We start from the raw sequence: 23,798 nt of genomic DNA, 5'->3' as shown, positions 1-23,798 counted from the left end.
AACACAATTTTTTCTTTTTTAAAACTTCATATATATAATATTTCAGTCTTGTGATGAGTTAAATTGAGTTTTGTGGGTGGGCCAGAGAACCCCATCACAATTTATAGCTCTATTTTCTTTGGAAAAATTGCTTCCAAGCATCACACACCCCCTTGGAAGGGAGATTTTGGAACCCACCAGTTGTAGGTTGGGTCCACTGCACTGTTTGCATTGTTCTCTAATTAGCTGGTGCAAGGCTAATTCATCTCCCCTGATAAGGCAATAATTGTCTTATCTATATCTTGCATGAATCCCCCATAACACCCAGCAGGTGCCACATTCCAGAATGTAGTCAACAAATACCTGTGTAGTTCTTCCAAGCCCCGCTTTCTGTCTGCCTCAAGGAAAGGAGTGCTGAGGAGAGGGGCCTTGGTGCCCCAGTAGTCAGCAGTGTGTCTTTTCCTGATTCATTTCACTTTTCTGTAACATTTAGCATGTGCCAGTACTGTTCTAGATGTTTTACATTTGTTAATGTGCTTTATCTTCACAAAAATATTTTAGATAGTTGTTTTTATTATTCCTGTTTTATAGATGGAAGACTGGGGCCTCAAGAGGTTAAGTAGTTCAATTACAGTCATAGAATTGCTAAAAGTTCAGACTGAGCCCGGCATGATGGCACATACCTGTAGTCCCAGTACTTGGGAGCCCGAGACAGGAGGATTGCAATAAGCTCTCAACCACTATGCCACTCTGCCCCTAGTCTGTGAAAGAACCAGGATTAAAATCTGCCTTCTTGACTATCACCTCTCAGCTGGAAATACTTTCCATAATAGCATAGTGCTGCGTTCTCACCAGCTTTACATTAGTGTGATCTCTGTTAAAACCTCAGGCAGGGCAGATCTTTATCTTTTTAATGCATACATGTACATTCTGGCAGATCCAAACAGTATGGAGAGGTAAAAGAAATGATTATTGAAATTCTTCAGTCCAAAGCTGAAATCTTGGTTAGTCTATTGGCAATCATCCCATCTACTTCTCTTTGAACATTTGTGCATGTAGGCACCTGTTCACGAGTAGACGACTCTGGGACCTCATCCTGGCAGCAACAGCACAGGGTTGGGTTTTCATCTCTGCATGGAGCCTTTTGGTTTGTACTAAACTCTTCAAAGACCATGTTTCCTTTGACACCTGTTGCTCCCATCAGATGCCTTCCTCAGGCACCTGCTGACCCAGCAGGCTGCCATGTCCCTGTGCCTCTAAGTTCTCTCCTAGAACAGAGTCTGGGTGCTTGGAAAGTGGGTATTTGCCAGCAATCTACAAATTTCATTCACAACAGCTGCTGAGCTCTCTGTAGACTGAGTCCTGGGGTGGCCTTCTGGGCCTGCTGAGCCCTCGGGTGGCCTTCTGGGCCTACTGAGCCCTGGGGCGGCCTTCTGGGCCTGCTGAGCCCTGGGGTGGCCTTCTGGGCCTGCTGAGCCCTGGGGTGGCCTTCTGGGCCTGCTGAGCCCTGGGGTGGCCTTCTGGGCCTGCTGAGCCCTGGGGTGGCCTTCTGGCCTGCTGAGCCCTGGGGTGGCCTTCTGGACCTGCTGAGCCCTGAGGCGGAATTCTGGGCCTGCTGAGCCCTAGGGTGGCCTTCTGGGCCTGCTGAGCCCTGGGGTGGCCTTCTGGGCCTGCTGAGCCCTGGGGTGGCCTTCTGGCCTGCTGAGCCCTGGGGCGGAATTCTGGGCCTGCTGAGCCCCGGGGTGGCCTTCTGGGCCTGCTGAGCCCTGGGGCGGAATTCTGGGCCTGCTGAGCCCTGGGGTGGCCTTCTGGGCCTGCTGAGGAGTCTGCCGAGGTAGCACCCTTCAAGGCTGTGCAGTGACTGTGAAGTAGCTCAGTCCTGGTGAGGACTGCTCCAGAGCCACTTTGCTGTCCCCACTGAGCAGCACTTGAAATTATTTTGCAGAAGGGCAGGGGAACCAGACTCTGGCCACTCGGTAGGGTGATGCTCATTACTGCATCTAACCAACTTTCCTTCCTACAGCTGCTTGGGTCAGAGGATTGGTATCTTCTTTTGCTGAAAATGAAATCATATATTCAACTCTCAGGCACTGTTAGTGAGAATGAACTCTAATGTGATTAGATATTAATGCAAAGTAATGGAGGATCGGTATTAAGTCGAGACCTTCTGATCTTATTACTTTACAAGCTCTCCCTCCTGCTCAGGCTGCTGCCCTGCCTGGAACGCTGATCCTGGAGGGGCTTGGATTAGGGAAGAAGAGTAGAGGGGCAGTGGCCAGAGGGGAAAGTGGGAGTGGGGGGAGTCAGGTTGGCTCTACTCAGGACCTCTCAATCAGCCTCATGGGGAGGAGGGCCTGGGTCCACAGTCGTATTGCTGGGCCTACCCACATGCTCAGAGTCACACAGGGTGAAATCTCACCTTAAAGCCAGGGTCACTGGAAGACTGGCAGGCACAGGATAGAAAACAGAAAAACCAAGTCATCATTCTGTCTCCTCTCCAACCTCCCTGCCTATCATATCCCCTCCCTGAGAAGCTGGCTTGAGTCCAGTGACTGTTGCTGCCCCATTCTGTCTCCCTCTCCTTGTGTGGCCTGAGAAGCAGTTTCAGCATGTTCCTTAGGGATGGTATGGGGCTCTGACACCCCCACATCCCCCTGGTCCCTGGCCTGCTGGAGAAAGGATGCTTCACTTAGTAGTGGCAGCCAGGCTTCCTGGCCCATAGGCTGCATCCCACCATGGGCTCCCAGGGAAGCCGGAAGGCCTGGGAGGACCAGAGCTCCCCACCAAGAGCTCGGCAGGAGCACAGGCTCCAAGATGGTCAGATACCATCACCTTCAAGTAGAAATAATAGCATTTTTCACAAAGATGGCAGTTTTTTAAATTCTGTTTTCATAAAACTGTTCAGTGGCACAGCCTTTGCACACAGGATGGTAATGGCTTTTTAATGACCTTAAGAGTCCTGGTGTCCAAGGCAGCCATGAGTCCATCTCAGTGGGAGGCTCATAGTGAGAGAGAAGATGGAGCACCTGAAACCAGAGGGGAAAACAGACTGCAAATACATATATTTTCCTTGCTAGCATTACTTGGTAATTAGACAATTACAGGAAACAGCTTCGCAGCAGCTGGCATTTCCACTGTGTGAGCGGAGGAGGGATGGCAGCAACTGTGAACTCCTCACATTTATTATAGAAAATATTATTGGAGTGTATGGTCGTGGGTGCCTCATGCTCCTCCGTTGCATTCTGATGAGTGCTGAGCATTGAGCCCAGAGCTGAGCTCCTCCCCTCCCAGTTGTTCAGGGCCTGCTCTGTGTCTTTTAAATAGCTGGCCCAGCCCAGGCCAATGAGTGTGGAGTTGCCTTTAAAACATTGGGGCTGCTTTTGAGACCACCCAGAGACAGGCCAGCCCTGAGATTAGGTCAAGTGGGAATTGCTTTGGGAGCAAGGGATGGTGGAGGCCTGGGGAGAACCTGCCTTCCCCCCAGCACCTGCTGCCTCTGCGCCATGCCCATCCCGCCCTTCTGCCAGCCCTCTTCCAAAACCTCCAGGGCCTGCTCTCACTCAGGTCCTCCTGGTGAGTGCCCACCTCACTCTATAGGTGAGGAAGTGTGTTTCATGAACTCCCACCAGCCTTGATCATCTTTATACTTAGTGACATTGGTGTCGTGATGCAAATATGGTCTGTGCTTTGCACTCAATTTTACAAGGCTTTAAAGGAATTCTAAGTCACATTCACGGGTGAATAGGGTACCTTCTTTGATGAGATGGTAGGCTCCTGAATGGGACACTGGTTCTCTCAGCCAAACACTAGGTGGAGCCCTCCCCCCTTCTGCAGCATAGGCCTCCCCCAGGACAGAAGCCCCCTCTTCAGTGGACAGGACACCACCAGCGACACCATCAGCAGGGGTGCCTGCATCATGGTGTAACCATCAGATGACTGTTTCCTCTTGCAGGTCCTGGCAGTCAGTAACTTTTGAAAGACAGCCTGCCTCCTTCATCCGAATCGTTGGAACACACAACACGGCGAATGAGGTAAGGGTTTCTGTGAGAAGTTCTGTGATGTTTTGTGATGTCCAGGTTAGTGCTACATCCCAGGTAAGTGGAACTATTTGCTCTGCCTGCCCACTCAGCAAAGAAGAAAGGCCCTCTGGCCCCCAGGATGGACCATCATCATCCTCTCTGTTGTCTGTTCACTAGCAAATGAAAGCCAGTATGTCCTGCTTTGCTTACTCCTCCCAGACTCTCCGCAGGGCCCAGAGGCCTTGAGAGTGCAGAGCCCTTGCCTCAGAAGCCAGCGCTCAGCCAGGTGTGCAGCATTCGGGAGGCTGAGACTGGAGGATCGTGGTTCGCAAACAGCCTCAGCTACTTAGTGAGGCCCTCTGCAACTCAGTGAGACCCTGTTTCAAAATAAAGAATAAAAGATTGGGCAGGGGGTGTGGCTCGGAGGTCAAATGCCTCTGGGTTCCATCCCCAGATCCGCAAAAAAAAAAAAAAAGAAGAAGAAGCAGCCAGCACTCCCTGTGCCCGTGGCATGATGTCATGTGGGCCTTGGCCCTCTGAATGTGCTGATCATTCGCTTTCCTGTCTTATTCTCTGCATGGTATACACCTCTGAAGGACTTATGGTCAAATATGGGACACATAGGGGACACTGAGGTGGAAATTCAAGAGGTAAATGACAGGCAAAGAAGGAGTCATAACCCTGAAATCCACCCTCTAATAATCTTTCTCCGTTTTGCACGGGACTAGCCTCCTGGGCATCCAACCGAGCAGACGCCTGGGCCCTGCACTTGGCACTTAGTGTTTGTGGCACCACCTTGAAATTCATGGCATTTTTGCCTTTGGGTTGTGTTTCTGAGAGAATTCCCTTGGGACAGTGGGGCAGGGACCAGTGACTCACATGTGCCACACCTCCTGCTCTTCTCGCCTTCCCAGACCCATTCCTAGCTACCCAGTCTCTGGGCACTGGCAGGGGTGCTGGGGGCTGGTAAAGTCCTGAATGCTAGCCACAGGATAGGGCCCTGGACACTACGAAGGGCTGCAGTGGCCTAAGGTTATTCCCCTGCCAGAGGGAGAAGAGCGAACAGCATGCAGAAGAGTACGATAGGCCAGAGAGGGCTGTGGCCTAAGGGGAACACCCTGTTCTTGCTTTTTCAACACAAGGCTCTACATACCTACTTTGTAGCTGCCCCTGCATCAACAGAGCCAGCCCTGGATGTATGCATTGCAGTCATGGAATCAGATTCTCCCTGGGCACCATCAGGGTATGCCTGGTACTTCAAAAGACATTTTAAAAAGTGAAAATATAGCCAGGCATAGTGGTGCACCCCTGAAATGCTAGTACATGGGAGGCTGAGACAGGAGGATTACAGGTTCACAGCCAGCCATCTTAACTTAGGCCCTCTGTAACTTAATGAGACTCTGTTTCAAAATAAAGAATAAAATAGGGCCAATGGTATAGGTCCGAGGTAGAATGCCTCTGGGTTCCATCTCCAGTACCACAAAAGAAAAAAACAAGTGAAAATATTGTGGCTGAGCAGGGCGTGATGGCACACATCTGTAATACCAGTACTTAGAGGGCTAAGACGGGAGAATCTCAGATTTGGGAACATCCTCAGCAACCTAGTAAGACCCTTTTTCCAAACAACAACAACAAAAAAAAGGCTGGAGTGTGCCAGGCGTGGTGGTGCATGCTTGTAATCCCAGCATTCGGGAGGCTGAGACCAGAGGATCACTATTGGCAGACAGCCTCAGCTACTTAGTGAGGTCCTCTGCAACTTAGTGAGACCCTGTTTCAAAATAAAGAATTTAAAAATAGGGTAGGGGGTGTAAATCAGGGGTTGAATGCTCCTGGTGGGTTCCATCCCCAGACCCCCCCCCCAAAAAAAAAAAAAACAAGGCTGCACACACAAAAGAAAAAGAGGAATGAAATACTGTAGCTGGGCATGGTAGCACACACTTGTAATCTCAAGGTCTTAGAACACTAAGACAGGAGGATAGAAAGTTCCCAAACCCATAATGTGTTTCTTTCAAAGAGGAACTTATAAGTAGAAACCGCAACTTTTTTTCCTCCTTCATTTCAAAACAAATGTGAAAATTATAATAGTAAATCAATTTTTTTTGTGCAGCCTTTTTTTAAAATTTTTTATTGGTGCATTATATTCATACATCATAATTGGGGTAAAAAAAACTTGTGTGTACATATATATACACATCACCGATTTAACCCCTACCCAATTCCCACCCCATTCCCTCTCCATCCCTCCTTCCCTTGCTTGGCTTAGTGGTTGACTTCGATATGTTTAAGTACATTGTGTTTTGTTTGTTTGTTTGTTTGTTTTGGTGGCACTGGGGTTCCAGGAAGCCCTTCTACCGCCGGGCTAAACTCCCAGACCTATTTTATTTATTTATTTATTTTAATTAATTTATTTTTTAAATTGGTGCATTGTAGTCATATATCAATCACATTGGAGTACAAGACTTGAGAGGATATACAAGCACACATCATCCAATTAGCCCTCATCCAGCCCCCATCCCATTCCCTCCCCCTCCCTCCATCCCATGCTTCTTTGGTGATTAACTTTGATACATTTGTTTATGTACCTCCTGCTTTTTAAAGAGGCTCCATCCTCCCCTGTTCCATACCCTCTGATTGGTCACATTAGTTGCTTCACTATAGGGCCCTTTCTATAGCTCAACCTCTCCTTGTTGCCCCTTTCCTCCTAGTTATTGCTGATTAGGGGAAGCATCTGATTTATATTTTCTGTGATATTTCTCTGTGCATGCTGCATTGCAAGTACCGATCCCAGTCTTGACGGCCCCAGTAGTGGCCTACCTACCCGGTGGACTGATCCAGACATCTCTGGCTCAAGCAGCAACCTTGCCTCATGGGAGGCCCCGATTCTGGTCTCACTGGCCCCGACACCAGCCTAACCCCTCAGCTGGCTCCGATCCCGGCCTCGGAGGCCACAGTAGTGGCCTTGCCTCACGGCAGGCTCCGATGCCAGCTATTGGCCCCAGCACCCGCCTAACCCCTCGGCAGGCTCTGATCCCAGCCTTGGAGGCCCCAGCACCGGCCTAGCCTTATGGCAGGCTCCGATCCCAGCCTTGCTGGCCCCAGCACCGGCCTAACCCCTTGGCAGGCTCCAGTCCCAGCCTCGGAGGCCCCAGTAGCGGCCTTGCCTCCTGTCAGGCTCCAGTGCTGGCCGTTGGCCCCAGCATCTGCCTAACCCCTCAGCAGGCTCCAGTCCCGGCCTTGGAGGCCCCAGCACCGGCCTTGCCTCACAGCAGGCTCCAATGACGGCCTCATTGGCCCCAGCCTCAGTCTAACCCCTCGGCAGGCTCCGCTCCGACCTCAGAGGCCTCAGTAGCAACCTTGCCTCACGGAAGGCTCCGATGCCGGCTGCTGGTCCCGGCACCGGCCTAACCCCTTGGCAGTCTCCAATCCCGGCCTCGGAGGCCCCAGCACCGGCCTTGCCTCACAGCAGGCTCTGATGCTGGTCGCTGGCCCCGGCACCGGCCTAACCCCTTGACTGGCTCTTATCCTGGCTTCGGAGGCCTCAGCACCGGCCTTGCCTCACGGTAGGCTCCAATGCCAGCCTCGCTGGCCCCAGCACCAGCCTAACCCCTCGGCAGGCTCCAATCCTGGTCTCAGAGGCCTCCGTAGTAGCCTTGCCTCATGGAAGGCTCCGATGCTGGCCCCGGCACCGGCCTAACCCCTCGGCGGGCTCTTATCCTGGCCTCGGAGGCCTCAGCACCGGCCTTGCCTCGCGGCAGGCTTCAGTGCTGGCCATTGGCCCCGCCACCAGCCTAACCCCTCGGCATGCTCTTATCCCAGCCTCGGAGGCACCAGCACTGGCCTTGCCTCACGGCAGGCTCCGATGCTAGCCGCTGGTCCCGGTATTGGCCTAACCCCTTGGCAGGCTCCAATCCCAGCCTCGGAGGCCCCCGTAGCGGCCTTGCCTCACGGCAGGCTCTGATGCCGACCATTGGCCCCGGCACCGGCCTAACCTCTCAGTAGGCTCCGATCATTGTCTCTGGGGTTATTATTTCAAAGCTTCTAGGTGTGATGTATCAGATCTCTGCCTCCCCCGAGTACTGGCCACTGCCATTACCACTGCCTCCACCATTTCAAATCCTTCCCAGGCTCTTTTTCCACTCTGAATGTTGTCCAGTGTTCCTAAGCATGCGTGATGGTAGCATTTGACATTTGGTGTAATTTCTCCAAAAAAATAAGGTTGGTAGGATCTGGTTTCTGCTTCTCCTGAATACAAGTCTCCACCGCCATCGCGGAGACCGCTTTCAACACCACCTTTCTCCTTTGTCTCTGCTTAAGTCTCTCTCCTTACAGGTGATGTCCAAGAATCTTAACAATATAGAGAAATAGCAGTCCTCCTTCACTTAGAATTTTTCCATAAGTTCCAGTGCATTTAGATAAGTTTTGTCTGCATCTCCAGTGTCCTGGCATCCGCAACGGCTTTCTTAACCTCTCTCCGATATTTTTCTTTTTCTTTTTCTTTTCCTTTTTTTTTTTTTTTTTTTTAAATAAGAGAAGACAGTATATGTGGTTTGAGGAGGTAGTGGGATCAGGCACTCAGTATCACTGTGACCCGGTCAGTTTCCCCATGGGTCCAGAGTGCTCCGCACTACTCTGCCTGGGGCCCAGAGTCCCCTGACCCAGGCCCCAGCTGGCGTGCCCCGCGTGACCCCTGTCCGGGACCCAGGGTACTGGGCCCCGTTTCTCCAGGGGTCTGGAGTGCTATGCACGTTCCAGCCCGGGGCCCAGAGTCTCGCGACCCGGGCCCCGGCTGGCATGCCCCACGCAACCCCCGCCCGGGACCCAGGGTACTGGGCCCGATTTCTCCAGGGGTCTGGCGTGCTATGCGCAGTTCGGCCCGGGGCCCAGAGTCCCACGACCCGGGCCCCGGCTTGCATGCCCCGCCGTAAATCAGTATTTTTAAAAGCCAAATTCAAGAACTATAGACCTAGGGTCAGAAAGGCCTATTTTTTCTTGTTGTGTGTGGGATGTAACAAAAGTAAATTTGAGCCAGTCAGGATAACATACACCTGTAATCCCAAACTTGGAAGGCTGATACAGAATGCAAGTTCAAGACCAGCCTTGACAGTTTAGTGAGACCCTCAGCAACCTGGGGAGACCCTTTTTTTTTTTTTTTTTTGCGGGTTTGGAGATGGAACCCAGAGGCATTCAACCTCCGAGCTACACCCCCTGCCCTATTTTTTATTATTTATTTTGAAACCAGGTTTCACTATGTTGTGGAGGGCTTCACTAAGTAGCTGAGGCTGTCCGCAAACGCGATCCTCTGGTCTCAGCCTCCCGAATGCCGGAATTACAAGCGTGCACCACCACGGCCGGCCTGGGGAGACCCTTTTTTATATTAAAAAATAGAATAGGGCCTGGGTGTAACTCAGGTGCAATGGTCCTGGGTGCAGACTCAAAAGAAAGGTAAATTTGAAGCCAGGTGTGTGGTGCACACCTGTAATTCCAGTATTTGAAAGACTGAGATGGGAGGATGGCAGGTTGGGGGCCAGCCTTAACAAATAGTGAGACCCTGTTTCAAAATTAAAAAACAGAGGTGTAGCTCAGAGATAGAATGCCCTGGATTCAATCCCTAGTACCACATAAAAAGAGGATAAATTTGAATCTGCATTTTAATATATATTTGATCCCCATTCAATAATATTTTATAGGTTTAATAAATTCCAGTTTTTCTTACTGCTTAAGCTATATTAATTAGGTATATTACTTAAAATACTTGAAAAAATAAAAATATATCTTCGTAAGTAATATATCAAGCTAAGATCAAATATTTTGTATTTGCAGTCTTTATTTCTAGCACAATGCACTCACTCCCCCCCACCAAAATAAAAGTAAGACCAAGCCGGGCATGGGTGTGCACGCTTGTAAGCATTTGGGAGGCTGAGACCAGAGCAAATGCAATTTGCGGACAGCGTCAGCTACTTAAGTGAAGCCCTTTGCAACTCATTGAGACCCTTTTTCAAAATAAAGAATAAAAAAATAGGGCTGGGATTTCAACTTAGAAGTTTCCAACCTCAGTACCACACACACACAAAAAGACCAGTTCCTCATGTTAATGCCTAACGGAACTCTGAAATTATGTATTCTAATGAAGAGATTCTCTCAAGCCAGAATTGGCTGAGAACTTCTGATGTGAGTCTGACTTGTTCTCTCACAGGCCTGTGCTCAGCCCCAACCCTATCACCTCCGTGACCAAAAGAACGGAAAAAGAACTTTGGATATTTTATTTCAAAGCTATTCTAAAGAAATAAAACTTCCCAGTACAGAGCTCTGAAGTTGGCGCATCTCTCTTCTGTGATGAGTTTCTCAAGAGTGTCTGTGTAAGGCCCCAACTACTTAGGTGGAGATAGGACCAGGTAGTTTGATTGGTTTGGCTAGTAGGTTACTGTCTCATTTGGCTGATGAATAACTTGCTTATATGTCTTATTGAGTCAGTTATTGATCCGGAAAAGAAAGCTACAACATAGTATTACCACTGGAAAACATCTTAAATCATAAAATAAATAATGGACAGGACCATAAGACAAGATCTGTAAGCTATCGTCCTCAGAGTGCTGGATAAGGCACAGGAAGTTGCATCTCCCCAGCATTGAGACACAGCAGACTCTCCGGGGGAATGCTCTGCTGCTGTACTTTGGGCTGTGGGACATTGGAAGAAGCTTTGACACCTATCAAAATAGAAGCACAGAGGTTGGAGGAACAGGCTGAGTCGTGGGGAGAAAGACAACTCTGGCCCAGGTAGGCAGAACTCTGAGGAGACAGCTTCAGAGGAGAACTGAGGTGGCCCAGGCAGGAGGGCATGCACTCCTGTATGAGGCACAGCTGGGGAAAGGTAACCGGGAATGAAAGTTCAAGGTGACCCATCTATAGTCTCGTGGGAACCAGACTATTCTATCAGAAATAAGGATCAGGGAGCCGTGCATGGTGGCGCACGCTTGTAATCCCCATGCTTGGAAGGCAGAGACAGGAGGATCGCGCAGGTTCGAAGCCAGCCACGTGTGCTGGTTTAAGAGACCCTGTTTCCAAATAAAAAAGTATAAAAATAGGTCTGGGAGTGTAGCCCAGAGGTAGAAGGGTTTTCAGGAACCCCAGTACCACCAAAGAAAGAAAGGAAGGAAGGAAGGAAAGAGAGAGAGAGAAAGAAAGAAAGAAAAGAAAGAAAGAAAAAGAAAGAAAGAAAGAAAGAATCGGGGACCAGACGTAGGGGCCCACGCTTGTAATCACGCTTGGGAGGCTGAGACGAGGATGGCAAGTTTGGCTGAGGTCCACAGCCAGCCTCAGCTACTTTGTGAGGCCCTCTGCAACTAAGTGAGACCTTGTTTCAAAATAAAGAACTCAGGGATAGCTGTGCACGGTAGCACAGCCGGCACGCTTGTAATCCCAGTTCTTGGGAGGCTGCCACTGAGTCAGTAGGATCTGGCTCAGCCTCCCATCTTGCCACTAAGTATATGCTAACCTAAAGACCTGTGCAACCGGATGTGATGGTGCACCCTTGTAATCCTAGTACATGGGAGGCTGAGACAGGAGGATCACAGGGTCTTGTCTATCCTCAGCTACTTAACCCCACACCCCTACAACTTAGTGAAACCTGTTTCATAATAAAGAATAAAAAATAGACCTGGAGATGGAGTTCAGAGGAGAATGCCCCTGGGTTCCATCCCTAGTACCGCAAAAAAAAAAAAAAAAAAAAAAAGACCTTGTGCAAATCGCAAGGAATATAAATAAAATGAGAAAGGTAAGAATGTCTGTGTGCATAAAAGAAAGAAATGGGAACCGGGAGTGGTAGTGCATGCTTATAATCCTAGTTCTTGGGAGGCTGAGCCAGTAGGATCTGGGTTTGTGGACAACCTCAGCTACTTAGGCCCTCTACTGGTGAGAACATGTTTCAAAAATATTAAGAGAAAATGGGGCTGAGGGTGTAGCTTGGAGGTGAAATGCCCCTGGTTCAATCTCCAGCACCATACACACACACACACACACACACACACACACACACACACACACAAAGAAATGGAGGAAGAAAGGAGGGAGGAATAAATGGAGGTAGACAGGCTGTACCATGTGTCCCAGGCAGCCTCTTTCTGTAGGAAGTGCCACCTACAGAGGGGCAGCAGAGCCCCACAGGGAGTACTGCTCAGAGTGGAGAGCACTGAGAAGAGGAGGTGACTGGGCTCTTTCTGCAAAACATGGGAAGTGACCCAGACACTGTAAGCAGCCAGACACATGGCCAGGAACCCAGTGAGTTGAGAGCCATGGGAACATGACTGGATACTGCCCTGACCAGCAAACACAGCTGCCTTGGAGTTGCAGAGGGCAGAGTTACCAGTGGGGACAGAAGCTAGCTTCCTAGCCAAGACAGTCTGGGACTTCTTCCCAGGACAGGGATGGTCTGATCTCTGGGCAGCCAGGCCTTCCTGTACCCCGCAAGGGGCAGCATCTGTCTGCCACCTGGTAGTCATCCTCCCTTCACTGGGCTGGCCTCGCAGTCTGTGGGACTCAGATTCCTCTATCACCTGTTTCCTGAGGCACCCTGTCCAGCTCCTCTGGGAAGCTAGCAGCTCCTGCTGGCATCTGTCTCTCACCTTGTGAGGGCCACAGCAGTGAACTCATTTAGTTTTCTAGCTTCGTTTATGACTTCTGTCAGTGAATTCCCTTACTGTCCCTCACACTCCCCCATGTCCTCCTGCCTTTCTTGTGCCAGCACAGTCTCTCCCGTCCTCAGGACACGCGCCTCCCACTCCTTGCTGGCATACGTGCCACCATCCTCTGCTGCCTCCTCCCTGCCCTGCCATCTCCTGTTTGCCCTGATTTCTTCATGTCTCCTGCTCCTCTTCTCTGCCCTTCCTCCCATGCCCAGCCTCTCTCAGCACATGCCTACCCACTCACTTGTCCCCTTCACCTGATTCTCCCCAGTTCCTGTGGCTGCAGAGGTTTCTTTTATTTTCTTTTTATTTTTTTTTTGGGGGGGGAAGATACTGGGGATGGAACCCAGGGGCATTCTATTTCCAAGAGACACCCCAGCCTGATTTTTTATTCTTTATTTTGAAACAGGGCCTCACTAAGTAGGTGAGGCTAGTTTCGAACCTGTGCAATCCTCCTGTCTCAGCCTCCCGAATGCTGGGATTACAAACGTGAGCCACCAGCTACTTTTTGGCAGTCTCAGTGACCAACTTAGCCAATTCATGCTAATAAGTGGTTTCCCACCATCCTCCAAGGCTGAGCAGCTCTCTGCCACTTGAGGGAGGCAGACACGGCTCCCCTTTAAAGCCTCTCCAGCTGAAAATAGACACTGGACCTTGTCGACACACTGTGAGCATGGCAGGCCTCAAGTTTTGGCTCCAGGCACCATGCTGCAGAGCTATGCTGGTTCTGACAGGCAGTGTCTCTCGTCAACTCCTTGTTTTTGTTTTATTTTTTTAGCAGAATAACAGAGGCACACACCTATATCCTTAAGGAAATAAAGCTGAATTTAAACAAGATGAAGACGTGTGAAAATTAGGGTATTAAAAGGGATAGAAATTATGTATGTTTCTTATTAAGGTCTTCTGTGAAAACTTGGGTCTGAGAGAACGTTCTGGAGTAGTTTTCCAGTAAGTGGAGAACTCTCGGGGCACAAGAAATGAGAGTTAAAAGGGCTGCAGGAAGAGCAAGCTGCGGTATAGGAAGGCAGAGCTCCTGCCCTCGAGAACCTACATGAACACTTTCGCCAGGTCAGTTACAGGCTGGAGATGATGTTGACAGGCTGTGGACAGCTCTTGGGTTCCATTGTGCCCACTGAGCTTGTGGGTCAAGGAGAGAGGCAGGGTCACATTCAGCTTTGTATCTTCTGCACCTAGCGTGATGCCCAGCATGTAATCACGGAGTATCTGTTAGCCAAATGAGGAATGATCTATACAACCATCTCTCCTCCCAGTTAGTCAAGTAAAGGAATCATGGAAAATAAAAATAGCTTCCATTATTGAGAGACCATTGCATTCTAAGACAGAGTGTGTAGTTATATTGAAGATTTCCTTAACCTAGAAACCATGGACTTTCAGCCGGGCGTGGTGGCGCACGCTTGTAATCTCGAGGATTGCGCAGGTTCATAGTCAGCCTTGCTGGCTTTGAGACCCTGTTTCCAAGTAAATAAAAAAAAGTCTGGGAGTGTAGCCCGGAGGGAGAGGGGCTTCCGGGAACCCCAATACCACCAAAAAAAAGAAAAAAAAAAAAGAAAGGAAGGAAGGAAGGAAACAAACCATGGACTTTCAAGAATGGAAAGTGTGCATATCAGACACCTCAGTGTCTCTTAGCTTAGACCCTTATAAGCGAGTTGTGGTGGCTCACGCCTGTAGTCCCAGTACTTGGGAAGATTACAGATTTGAGGTGAGCCTAAGCAACCTACCAAGGTCCTCAGCAACTTAGTGAGGCTTTTTCAAAATAAAATAGGGCTGAGGGAATATCTCAAAGATAGAATACCCCTGGGTTCAATTCCCAGTAACACAAAATAATAACTACTATTATTATTATTACTATTGTTATTATTATTATTATTATGACGGTAATAACAGCTAGTATTGAGTGAGCAGTATGGGAGGGCTAGGTCTCATTCCAAGCCTTTTGTATTTATCACATTATTGAAAACTCATGCAAATTCTTTAAGATGAGGAAGCTCAGTGCCAAGGACTAGCAGCAGTGTCTTGCAGTGGGTGGCTGTGACCAGGCCCTGTGGATCCCACCCACAGAAGTTTGCATTGTTCAGTAAAGCTCTTGTACTAGTCAAGATAGAATTGTTCACCGTAGACCCAGCGAGACACCTCTCAGTCGTCTGTCCCAGAAGAATGGGCAGAGAGAGCATAGAACGTCCCACAGTGGACTCCAGTCCACACAGTGAGTGGCAGAGCATGTGAGCATGTGCAGGTAGCAAAGAAGACTCAGCAGGATTACACGAGTGTGAGTCTCAAAAGAAGGAAATGCTAACCCATAACGTTTACACCTGCACAAATGGTGGAGCCGCTAAGAACACAGTCCGGGGCCTGCTGGCTAGCCCAGCCAGCATGTGGCTTCCTGGGGTGGGGGACCTCTAGAGCTTGAGCCAGTGAGTGGTTATGAGGGTGTCCACCAGACATTCCAACAAACTGTACATTTCTATTTTATGTACTTAGCAGCATACAGTTGTCACAATTAAGAGTTTGTTTTTAAGCCAAAAAGAAACACTGCTTATGAAATTGCAGTTGACTGATTTGTACAGGGCCAGGATTTGAATCCAGACAGGCTAGCCCTCAACACACAGCCTGAGTGTATCCTGGAACACTGGAACACACAGGAAGGAAGGTGCAGACATGGGCCTGCTCTGCCTTGGCCCAAACTCAGATTGCTCCTAAGGCAGCGTGGTGAGGGTGCAGCTCCTCTGGACTTGTGTGTGCACCAGCCCGTGCCAGGGGAAACACCAAGGGTTGCAGCCCTGCTGTCTGAGGCATCCACCCCCACGGAGAGCTTCCTAATTCTGGGTGGCGTTTCGAATGGCTGCACATGTCGACAGGGAGGGAAGGCTGTCAGGGGAGCTGGCAGTGGCAGCTGATGTGGACGAGGGTGACTGGCTTGGAGGAGGGGTGAGCTTTTCTTAGAAGAAATGGATCCAGTGACCCTGGCCCTTGAGGCCTGTAGACATGAATGACATCATGCTGTGGAGGTTCTGCAGGGAGGGGCTTCGCATCACACTGCTCACCATGTTAGGAATAGTGATGGATCTGTGAGCTTCTCCAGCAGTGGCTGCAGGAGCAGTACTAGCAGGACAGAACGTCTGCAAGTGGCTGCTTGAGCTGCCCTCCAGGACCACTCAGCTCAGAGCCTGGAGGGAGGCAGAATCTGTTTACTGGTTTCTGTCAGGCCCGTGAGTGGCTCTGGGCTCCCAGTGCCGTCCTAGCTCCCACAGCAGCATGTGGCTCTAGTGGGGTGGGAGCCAGGGAGACAGACTCCTGGAAAAACTAGACAAATGTTCCTTACTGGCCTGGTGATAATTATTTCCCCAAGTCCATCTCTGGGTCTGACCACACCCTCCCTATCTCCCCAAGGTCTTTATCTAGGCCGGAGGGGCTTCCGAGCTGCTGCAGGCCAGCTCCAGAGGTCAGAATGCCCAATGGGGCAGCAACAGGGATGGAGCACACAGCCTTGTGGCAGAGCCACAGAGGTCCATGGGAATGGAAAAGCAACTCTGCCCTGCAGGGCAAGACAGCTCCACTGCTGCAGGAGAGAGGCCTGGCCTTCCCCGGGCTTGCTGTGCCAGTGGCCAGAAGGGACGGGTACATAGAAACCTGCCCCGGCATAGAAGTATCCACGGTGACCAGGACTCCCTGTACACTGAGCACCAGAGCTCAGTGCTGGTCAGGGAGAAGAGGTGCCAGAGCAGTGAGGGCTGGCACAGCCGTGAGCCCAGTGGCACAGTGGTCCTAGGGGGAAACACCCACCGGGTCTCTTCATATGGAGGATTGAGCCCAGGGGTGCTCTACCGCTGAGTTATATCCCCAACCCTTTTTATTTTTATTTTGGGACCAAGTCTTGCTAAGTTGCCTAAGCTGGCCTTTAACTTTTGATCCTCCTGCCTCAACTACTTGAGAAGCTGGGATTACCAGGTGTGCTGCCATACCCAGCTACTCTGCAGCTCTTGAGGCAGAGGCTGGGTCGGGCAGCTCTGTGTCCTAGCACCTCACCCACAGCATGGTATCAGTTGCTCCTTCATGAATCAGACCAGGGTCAGAGCTCTGCTTCAGGATTCCCAATGAAACCAGCTCTCAGGGATCACTTAGGACAGCCTGAGCTGGCGAATGGGAGAAAACCGAAGACAGCAGCCAAGCCTCTTCCTGGGTCTGGACGGTGAAGAAGTGCCATGGTTTTTAGCAAGTCTGGGGGCATTCAGACTTAGAGCACAGGGAGGAGCGAGCCAAAGAAAGCATGAATTTAGGGATTGCAGGTAGATAACCATCAAGGCCAGGTGCCCCAGAAAAGTCTGCCAAAGAGGAGTGAGAGGGGCTGGAAGGGAGCTCGGAGGGGAGGGGAGGGGAGGGGAGGGGAGGGGAGGGGAGGGGAGGGGAGGGGAGGAAGGGGCCAGCCCAGGGCAGGGGCCTCTCACCTGCCAGCTGTGTGGCGCCAAGTCACTTCACCTCTCTGCCTCTCAGGATGCTCATCTTTGAAATAGAGACTCGCCTAGATCCTAAATGTCCTTCCCAGTGAGATACAAAACAGGCAGAACACGGCTTCATTTGTTGAGTAATTGTAAAAACTCCTTTATAGCACTTGACTGGGAGAAGAGAAGTGGTAGGACGCTGAGCGCGTGTCACTTTTCACACCACGCTCTTCTTACACCTATCACATTAGAGCCACAGTGGCTCTGCACCCTCAGCTGCCCGGGAGGAGTAGCCACAGACAGTCGGGCGCCCACTAAGCAGTAAGGCAGATCTCAAGCAGGGGCACCGCTCCGCAGTGAGGAGTGAGGCCGGAGTCTCCATGCAGCCGGAGCTCTAAGAAAAGACGTTTACACGGAGCCTGGGCAGATGCCGTGAAGAACTGCCTGGGCTAGCCTTGTGGGGGCACAGGGTCTAGCCAGTGCAAGGAGCCTTGGTAAGACCATGTCCACCAAGTGGGGATTCAGGCACCCCAGAAACCTGGGAACAAGAACACTTCCCTTGCCAGGTGTGGTGTCTCACTTGTAATCCCAGTACTTGGGAGGCTGAAACAGGAGGATCACAGGTTCACAGCCAGCCTCAGCTACTTAATGGGGCTATCAGCAACTTAGTAAGATCCTGTTTCCAAATTTAAAATAAAATAGGACTGGGAGTATAACCCAGAGGTAGAAGACCCCTGAGTTCAATCCCCAGTAGTGTGTGTGAGTATGCACATGCACAAACACATACACACAATGTGTGTGTGTGTGTGTGTGTGTGTGTGTGTGTGTGTCCTATCACCAGTAACAATACTGGAAAATTCTTGCTCCCAGTTCAGAAATATCTCCCTGTGAAATGGCTCCCTAACAGGAAACTGTTGACCTGTTCAGATGCATGCATAAAATGAAGACCTTTAAAATGGGACATTTTATTGGAAGTGCTTGGTCCTCCACACTCTGTATTTGGACCGTTGACTTCTGCTCTAGGGCGAGCATGCGGGTGGTTAATCCCACCATCTTCAGGGATGTTCATGTCTGCTGAGCACTGGTGCGTGTGCTGCTACTGTCCTGCCATGGGGTAGGGAGTGTCAGAAGCGTGGACCTGCCTCTGACTTAAGGGCAGCCATCAAGAGTTAGGTCACACACTTGTAATCCCAGCACTTGAGAAAGAGGATCTGGGTTTGTGGACAGCCTCAGCTACTTAGTGAGGCCCTCTGCAACTTAGTGAGACCCTGTTTCAAAGTAAAGAATAAAAAATCAGTCTGGGGGTAGAGCTCAGAGGTAAAATACCCCTGGGTTCATTCCCCAGCACCACACACACACACACACACACACACACACACACACACACACACAAAGACGTGTTGCCTTGCCAATGTAAGTTGAAAGCTTGGATAGAAACACTTTTTGAGCTGGGCGTGGTGACAGATATTTGGCGCATCCCCCTGTCGCACAGAGACACGCGGAGATCCATAATATGATATGAAAGGCTTTATTCGTGGGAGGTCGGCCTCCAGCCCCCACGTGCACGCGGGGGCTGGTGGGGGAGAGTGCGTCCCTCCGTCTCTCTGTCGGGCTCCCCTCTGAACTCTGAACTCGCTTCTTCCTGACCAGGAGGCGTGGTCCCGACCTGCCCCTTTGTGGGGCGGGGGCAGCTCTAACCTTTCACGTGGTGGCACACGCAGTTCACGGATAGCCTCAGGTACTTAATGAGGCCCTCTGCAACTCAGTGAGACCCTGTTTCAAAATAAGGAATAAAAATATTGGGCAGGGGGTGTAGCTCAGAGGTCAAATGCCTCTGGGTTCCATCACCAGACCCGCAAAAAATAAAAAAATAAAAAAAAGAAAGAAAGAAACCCTTTTTGTATTGGTTATCGTGAACAGTCTGGAGGAGAAACCAGGGAAGTACAATGAAGTCACTGATCACCATTTATTGGAATTTTCCCAATCTCTGCTCCAGTTCACAGTACTCCTTGGCAAATTTAGGAAAATTAGCAGATGCTTCTGCTTCTAAAAGCCTTGAAGACATGTCAGGCAGACAGTGCTTGGGGATTCCTTCTAATGAAAGATAGCCGACAGTGGCCAGCTGAAGAATTAGCCCCGTCGCCCAGAAGGGGCCGGGGTGTTCACGTATGTCCTGTCCAGGCTTCACTGAGCAAAGAACACCCCAGATGCTTCCAGACATGTTCATAATTATAGCTCCTAGTGCATGACAAAGTGACAAGAGATAGCGGCCACAGAAAAGGACCCCCAGACTGTGACTAAGGCCTGTGGGTTCACTCACACACACAGGACTAGATTGCAAATTGGCCGGCTCCTCAGGGGATGGGTCCAGACACCACTGAAGGTGGCTCTGTGAAGGTGCCCTTTGTGAGCGGCGGCCGCCAAACAGCCTAATGGGATGTAGGAAGCGAGGCAGCAGTGTGGTGCTACTTTTGTGTGAATCAGTGTGCCGCTGCCCCGCACATTTGCTCCCAGTTACACCTTTTCTGAGGGGCATGACAGTCGGGAAGGAAAGCAGTTGGATCACAGGAGCTTCTGAGCCAGAGAAAGGCCCACCACAGTCTGTATGTGTGCCTACTGGGAAGAACAGGTGGAGCGCGAGGCCAGGGAAGATGGATGGCAGCCACAGAGTAGCGACAGCCTGTCTGAGGGCCAGAGGTCGGCAGCCCCTCCAGTTCCATGGAAAAAGCAGAGTCCGTGGTACCTCCTTCCACAGCGCCCCCTCCCCCACCGTGAGGGGCAGGATGCAGCCTCAGGTCCAGCTGAGTGGGACTGTGTTTGGTTCCCAGTGGGGTGTAGGGGCTCAGTCCTCCACGATCACTGAATGGTGCTGTTCACAGAGGAGTGGGGGACGCCAGGGTGAGGTGCTGGGCCCAGACCTTGGTCTCAAGTCTCACTTTGTCCCCTCTGCCTGCCTTCTAGCCCCTCGAGGCCTAGGGTGTGTATAACTTCCTCTCTAGCCTCCCTAACCTCTCCAGGCAGACTCCCCTTTTGCTTTGCTTCTGATGCTTGCCAGCCCTGTGCTGTTAGGATGATCTTGTGGCAGAAAAGTCCAGGCTTCCAGTTGCCTGGCTCTGGAATGAAACCCTAGTTTGCCGAAAAGCAAGTACCCCCCGCACAGAGGTGCCTTTGCCCAGACTGTACCCCCTGAGGTCTGGCCTAACTGCCTGTGTGCCAAACACTGACCTGGTCAGAGGCAGCAAGAGGCTCCTGGAGCCCCCTGGGGAGTAGCCCACCCCGCCCCTCCGGAGGCCCTGAGCCAGCCAGCCCGGGGCCAGCTCATCCCTCCTTAGAATCCCTAGGGTCACGGGAACCCTTTCTTTCCTTTATCCTGAATCTATTGTCAAATCCGGTGTCCTTTTTTCTTTAAAAATGACTCCTTCCTATTGATTGCAAACTGCTGTTTGCCCTCAGGGGATTTTAGAGCATAACGGCTTGTCTCTACTTTTTCTTTAAACATTTGTATTATTTGAGTTTGTCACCACAAACAATGTGTTTCTCTTTTAATCTTTTTTAATTTGGGAGAAGTTAGTTTTCAAGAGTCCCCAGTTTCGGAGGTCCTGGCTCCTGCCTGCCCACCACCCCCACCATCCTACACCTTACCTACTTTCTCTCCCTGTCATTTGGCCCAAGAACCCACAGTGGCTCATCCACACGGTCACTAGGGACTCTGGACACAGACTGGCATGCAGCTCAGAGACACCAGTCCCTCGTGCCTGTGTGTCTGGGCCACAGCAGTCCAGGGCTGCAGGGAGCTCTGCCAGGCACGTCCAGCCAGGGATTTCAAAGCTCCCAGACAGTTTTCAGATCTCCATATAAGTTCCTCTCCTCCAACCTAGGCCCATCTGCCCATTGAGAGGTGAGCACCTGGAGGTGGGCCCAGGGAGCTCAGATTGATATAAAGAAAAGACAGGGAGGAAGGAGGCAGGGAGCTAACTGGGGACCCACTGCCACTAAGGAGAAGGAGGGGCGGGAGTACGCATCCACAGGAAGCTGCTGTCCTCATGGCCAGTTGGAGAGGAATTGGCTCACTCCAAGAGAAAACGGCCTCTGCCCAAACGGTGAGGACAGACCAGGAAAATGCGCGCTCCCAGCCTTCATGTTAGAGATTGAAATACAAAATTTGAAGCAGTGGTCAATGAACAAGTGGAAATGGGAATAAAGAAAAAAATAGCTGATTTGGGAAGATAGGCATGGAATTTGTATTTCCAGCCTAATTCCACAGTAGATATTACCGTTGTCTTCCCCTCTGTGAACTTGACTCTGCTGTAGAAGACTGTGTGTGCACACACACCCCAGTGACGTAGTGCCCCCAGGAGCAGCAGACCAGCCCTGCCCCCCAGGCTCCTCCTGAGCTCCCCCACGCCCACTTCCCTTTGCCCCCTCCGGCCAGCCTTGCCCTGTGTCCAGCTCACACTAGGTAACAGTGCCCCTTGCATCTGAGTTCCATAGTGCTTCTTGAGGACCAACTGGCAGGTTAGGCAAGCTTTCTCTGGCCCCTGGGGGTGCCTTAGGTTGAGGCCTTGTTCTGGGCTGGCCCAGCCTCTGAAAGTTGGAGTCCACTGCTCAGCACAGACACCCATGGGGTTTGCTCCAGCCTTGCAGAACCAGGGAGGGAGCCATACCACAGGACATTGCTGGGAATGAGCATGGGTTCCTTCCTTACAGCAGCCTATCAAGCTAGAGTTCCCATCCATACCATTCACACCCTGAAAGCATACAGTTCAGCTTTTGGCGTGGTTTATATAGAGTGTGAGGCTGTCAGAGCCCACTCCTGCTGGCTTTTGACTTGGTCAACCACCTGTGAGGACAGTTTGCTTAATTAAAAAAGGAGAAGCCAGGTCTGGTGGCACACACCTGTAATCCTAGTACATGAGAAGCTGAGATAGGAGTGTTGCAGGATGGAGGCCAGGCTCAGAAACTTAATGAGACTTTGTTTCAAAATTTAAAAATAGGGCTGGGGTTGTAGCCCAGAGGTAGAACACCCATAGGTTCAATCCCTGGTACCACACAAAATAAATACATTAAAAAAAATAAAATAAAAAGGAGAGCCAAATGTTTCAAGACATGCCTGTAATCCCAATACTTGGGAAGCTGAGGTTGGAGATCTCAGGTTTGAGGACAGCCTCAGCAACTTAGACCTTGTTTCAAAATAAAATTGGAGCCTGGCATGGAGGCGCATGTTTGTAATCCCAACATTTGGGAGGCTAAGACTGGAGGATCATGGTTCAAGGACAGCCTCAGCTACTTAGTGAGGCCCTTTGTAACTCAGTAAGACCTGGTTTCAAAATAAAGAATAAAAAATAGGACTGGGGATGTAGCTCGGAGGTAGAATTCCCCCCCTGGGTTCCATCCCCTGTACTGCAAAAAAAATAAAATAAAATTGGCTTGGGAGATGTAGCTCAAAGGTAGAATGCCTCTGAGTTCAGTCCCCACACAGACACAAAGGGACAAAGAGGTAGCTAGGCATGGTGGTACACACTAGGAATCCTAGTACTTGGGAGGCTGAGACAGGATTGCAGGTTCGCGGCCACCCTCAGCTACTTAGTGAGGCCCTCCACAACTTGGTGAGACCCTGTTTCTAAATTTAAAAAAATCGGGCTGGGCATGGGGCTCAGAGGTAGAATGCCTCTGGGTTCAATCCCCACCTCTGAAAAAAAAAAAAATGGACAAAGAGCCCATCAAACTGAAGTCACCCCAGAGTGACCAATGAGGACATTCCATAGCACTCGGTCTTATAGCATCTATGACTTTTGGACCACTGGTTTGTTTACTTTTATCTTGACTAATAAAAGTGTGCTTAGACTGCCTAAGTTGCTGCCAGGTGTGGGGGCTTCTGCTAACTCTGTCATGGCCTTGAGCTGCAGGACATATCCCTAGGCCGGCCAGTCACTGGGTCTTGTTCTTTCCTCTCCAGGTATTCCATTGCGTCCACTTTGAGTGTCCGGAGCAGCAGAGCAGCCAGAAGGAGGACAATGGCGAGGACCCAGGGCCCGGGGACACCAGCCCAGCCGTTCAGCAGCTCGACCCCCAGGCCCTGCGGGCTCCCAGCGGCAGCTCGCTGCCCCCCAGCCCCAGCCCCAGCCCCAGCGTGCGCTCACCCAACCGGCAGCACCAATAAAGGAGGCGGTGGATGTGGTGCGACTCGGGTGGGCCTGATGACATCAGAATGTGTCCTCAGCAGGGATCTCTTTGGACAGCCCCTCCTCTCTGTCCAGGGAGGCGCAGCCTTGGCTGCAAAGCGGACACAGCACAGGTTTTCCCCCAAGGACAGAAGGGGCTGCTTTGTGCTCCTTAATTTGTTCAAGTCAGGCCGGTCTCCTGGGGGGAGAAAATGGGTCTTCAATCTTCATCAAATTCACCATTAAAACCCTACCTCTCCAATCTAAGCTAGGCAAAGGGACAGAAGGAAGTAATAGGCCAGAGCTGGGATGCAAAGGTGCAGTGAACAGCGGAGCGGACGAGGCTGTGTTAGGCCTGGGGGCGCCCTGTAAGAAATGGTTCCATAGTGTGTACTTTTATGGATCACATTGCCCTGGCAACTAAGTGACCTTTTCTTTCTTTTAGTTCTTCTCCATTTGCTGAATCCTAGGTGTTCCAGATCATTCTGAAATGCTCCGACAGCA

At 50.8% G+C, this 23,798-nt stretch overlaps 1 protein-coding gene across 1 annotated transcript in view; it reads left to right on the top strand.

Annotated features, from left to right (window-relative positions):
• Positions 1-23,293, top strand: part of BTBD9 (BTB domain containing 9) — a gene marked incomplete at both ends in the record, with an annotated part of 383,151 nt that extends 359,858 nt beyond the window's left edge. The window contains 2 exons of the mRNA XM_080710958.1: positions 3,932-4,010; positions 23,090-23,293. Of these exons, the coding sequence (XP_080567084.1) occupies positions 3,932-4,010; positions 23,090-23,293 (283 nt within the window). The remainder of the gene's footprint in view (positions 1-3,931; positions 4,011-23,089) is intronic.
• Positions 23,294-23,798: the final 505 nt, after the last annotated feature.

This window comes from Muscardinus avellanarius (genome assembly GCF_963383645.1).
Source record: "Muscardinus avellanarius genome assembly, chromosome: 14".
NCBI classification, from domain to species: domain Eukaryota; kingdom Metazoa; phylum Chordata; class Mammalia; order Rodentia; family Gliridae; genus Muscardinus; species Muscardinus avellanarius.
This window is presented reverse-complemented; position numbering and strand designations above follow the sequence as displayed.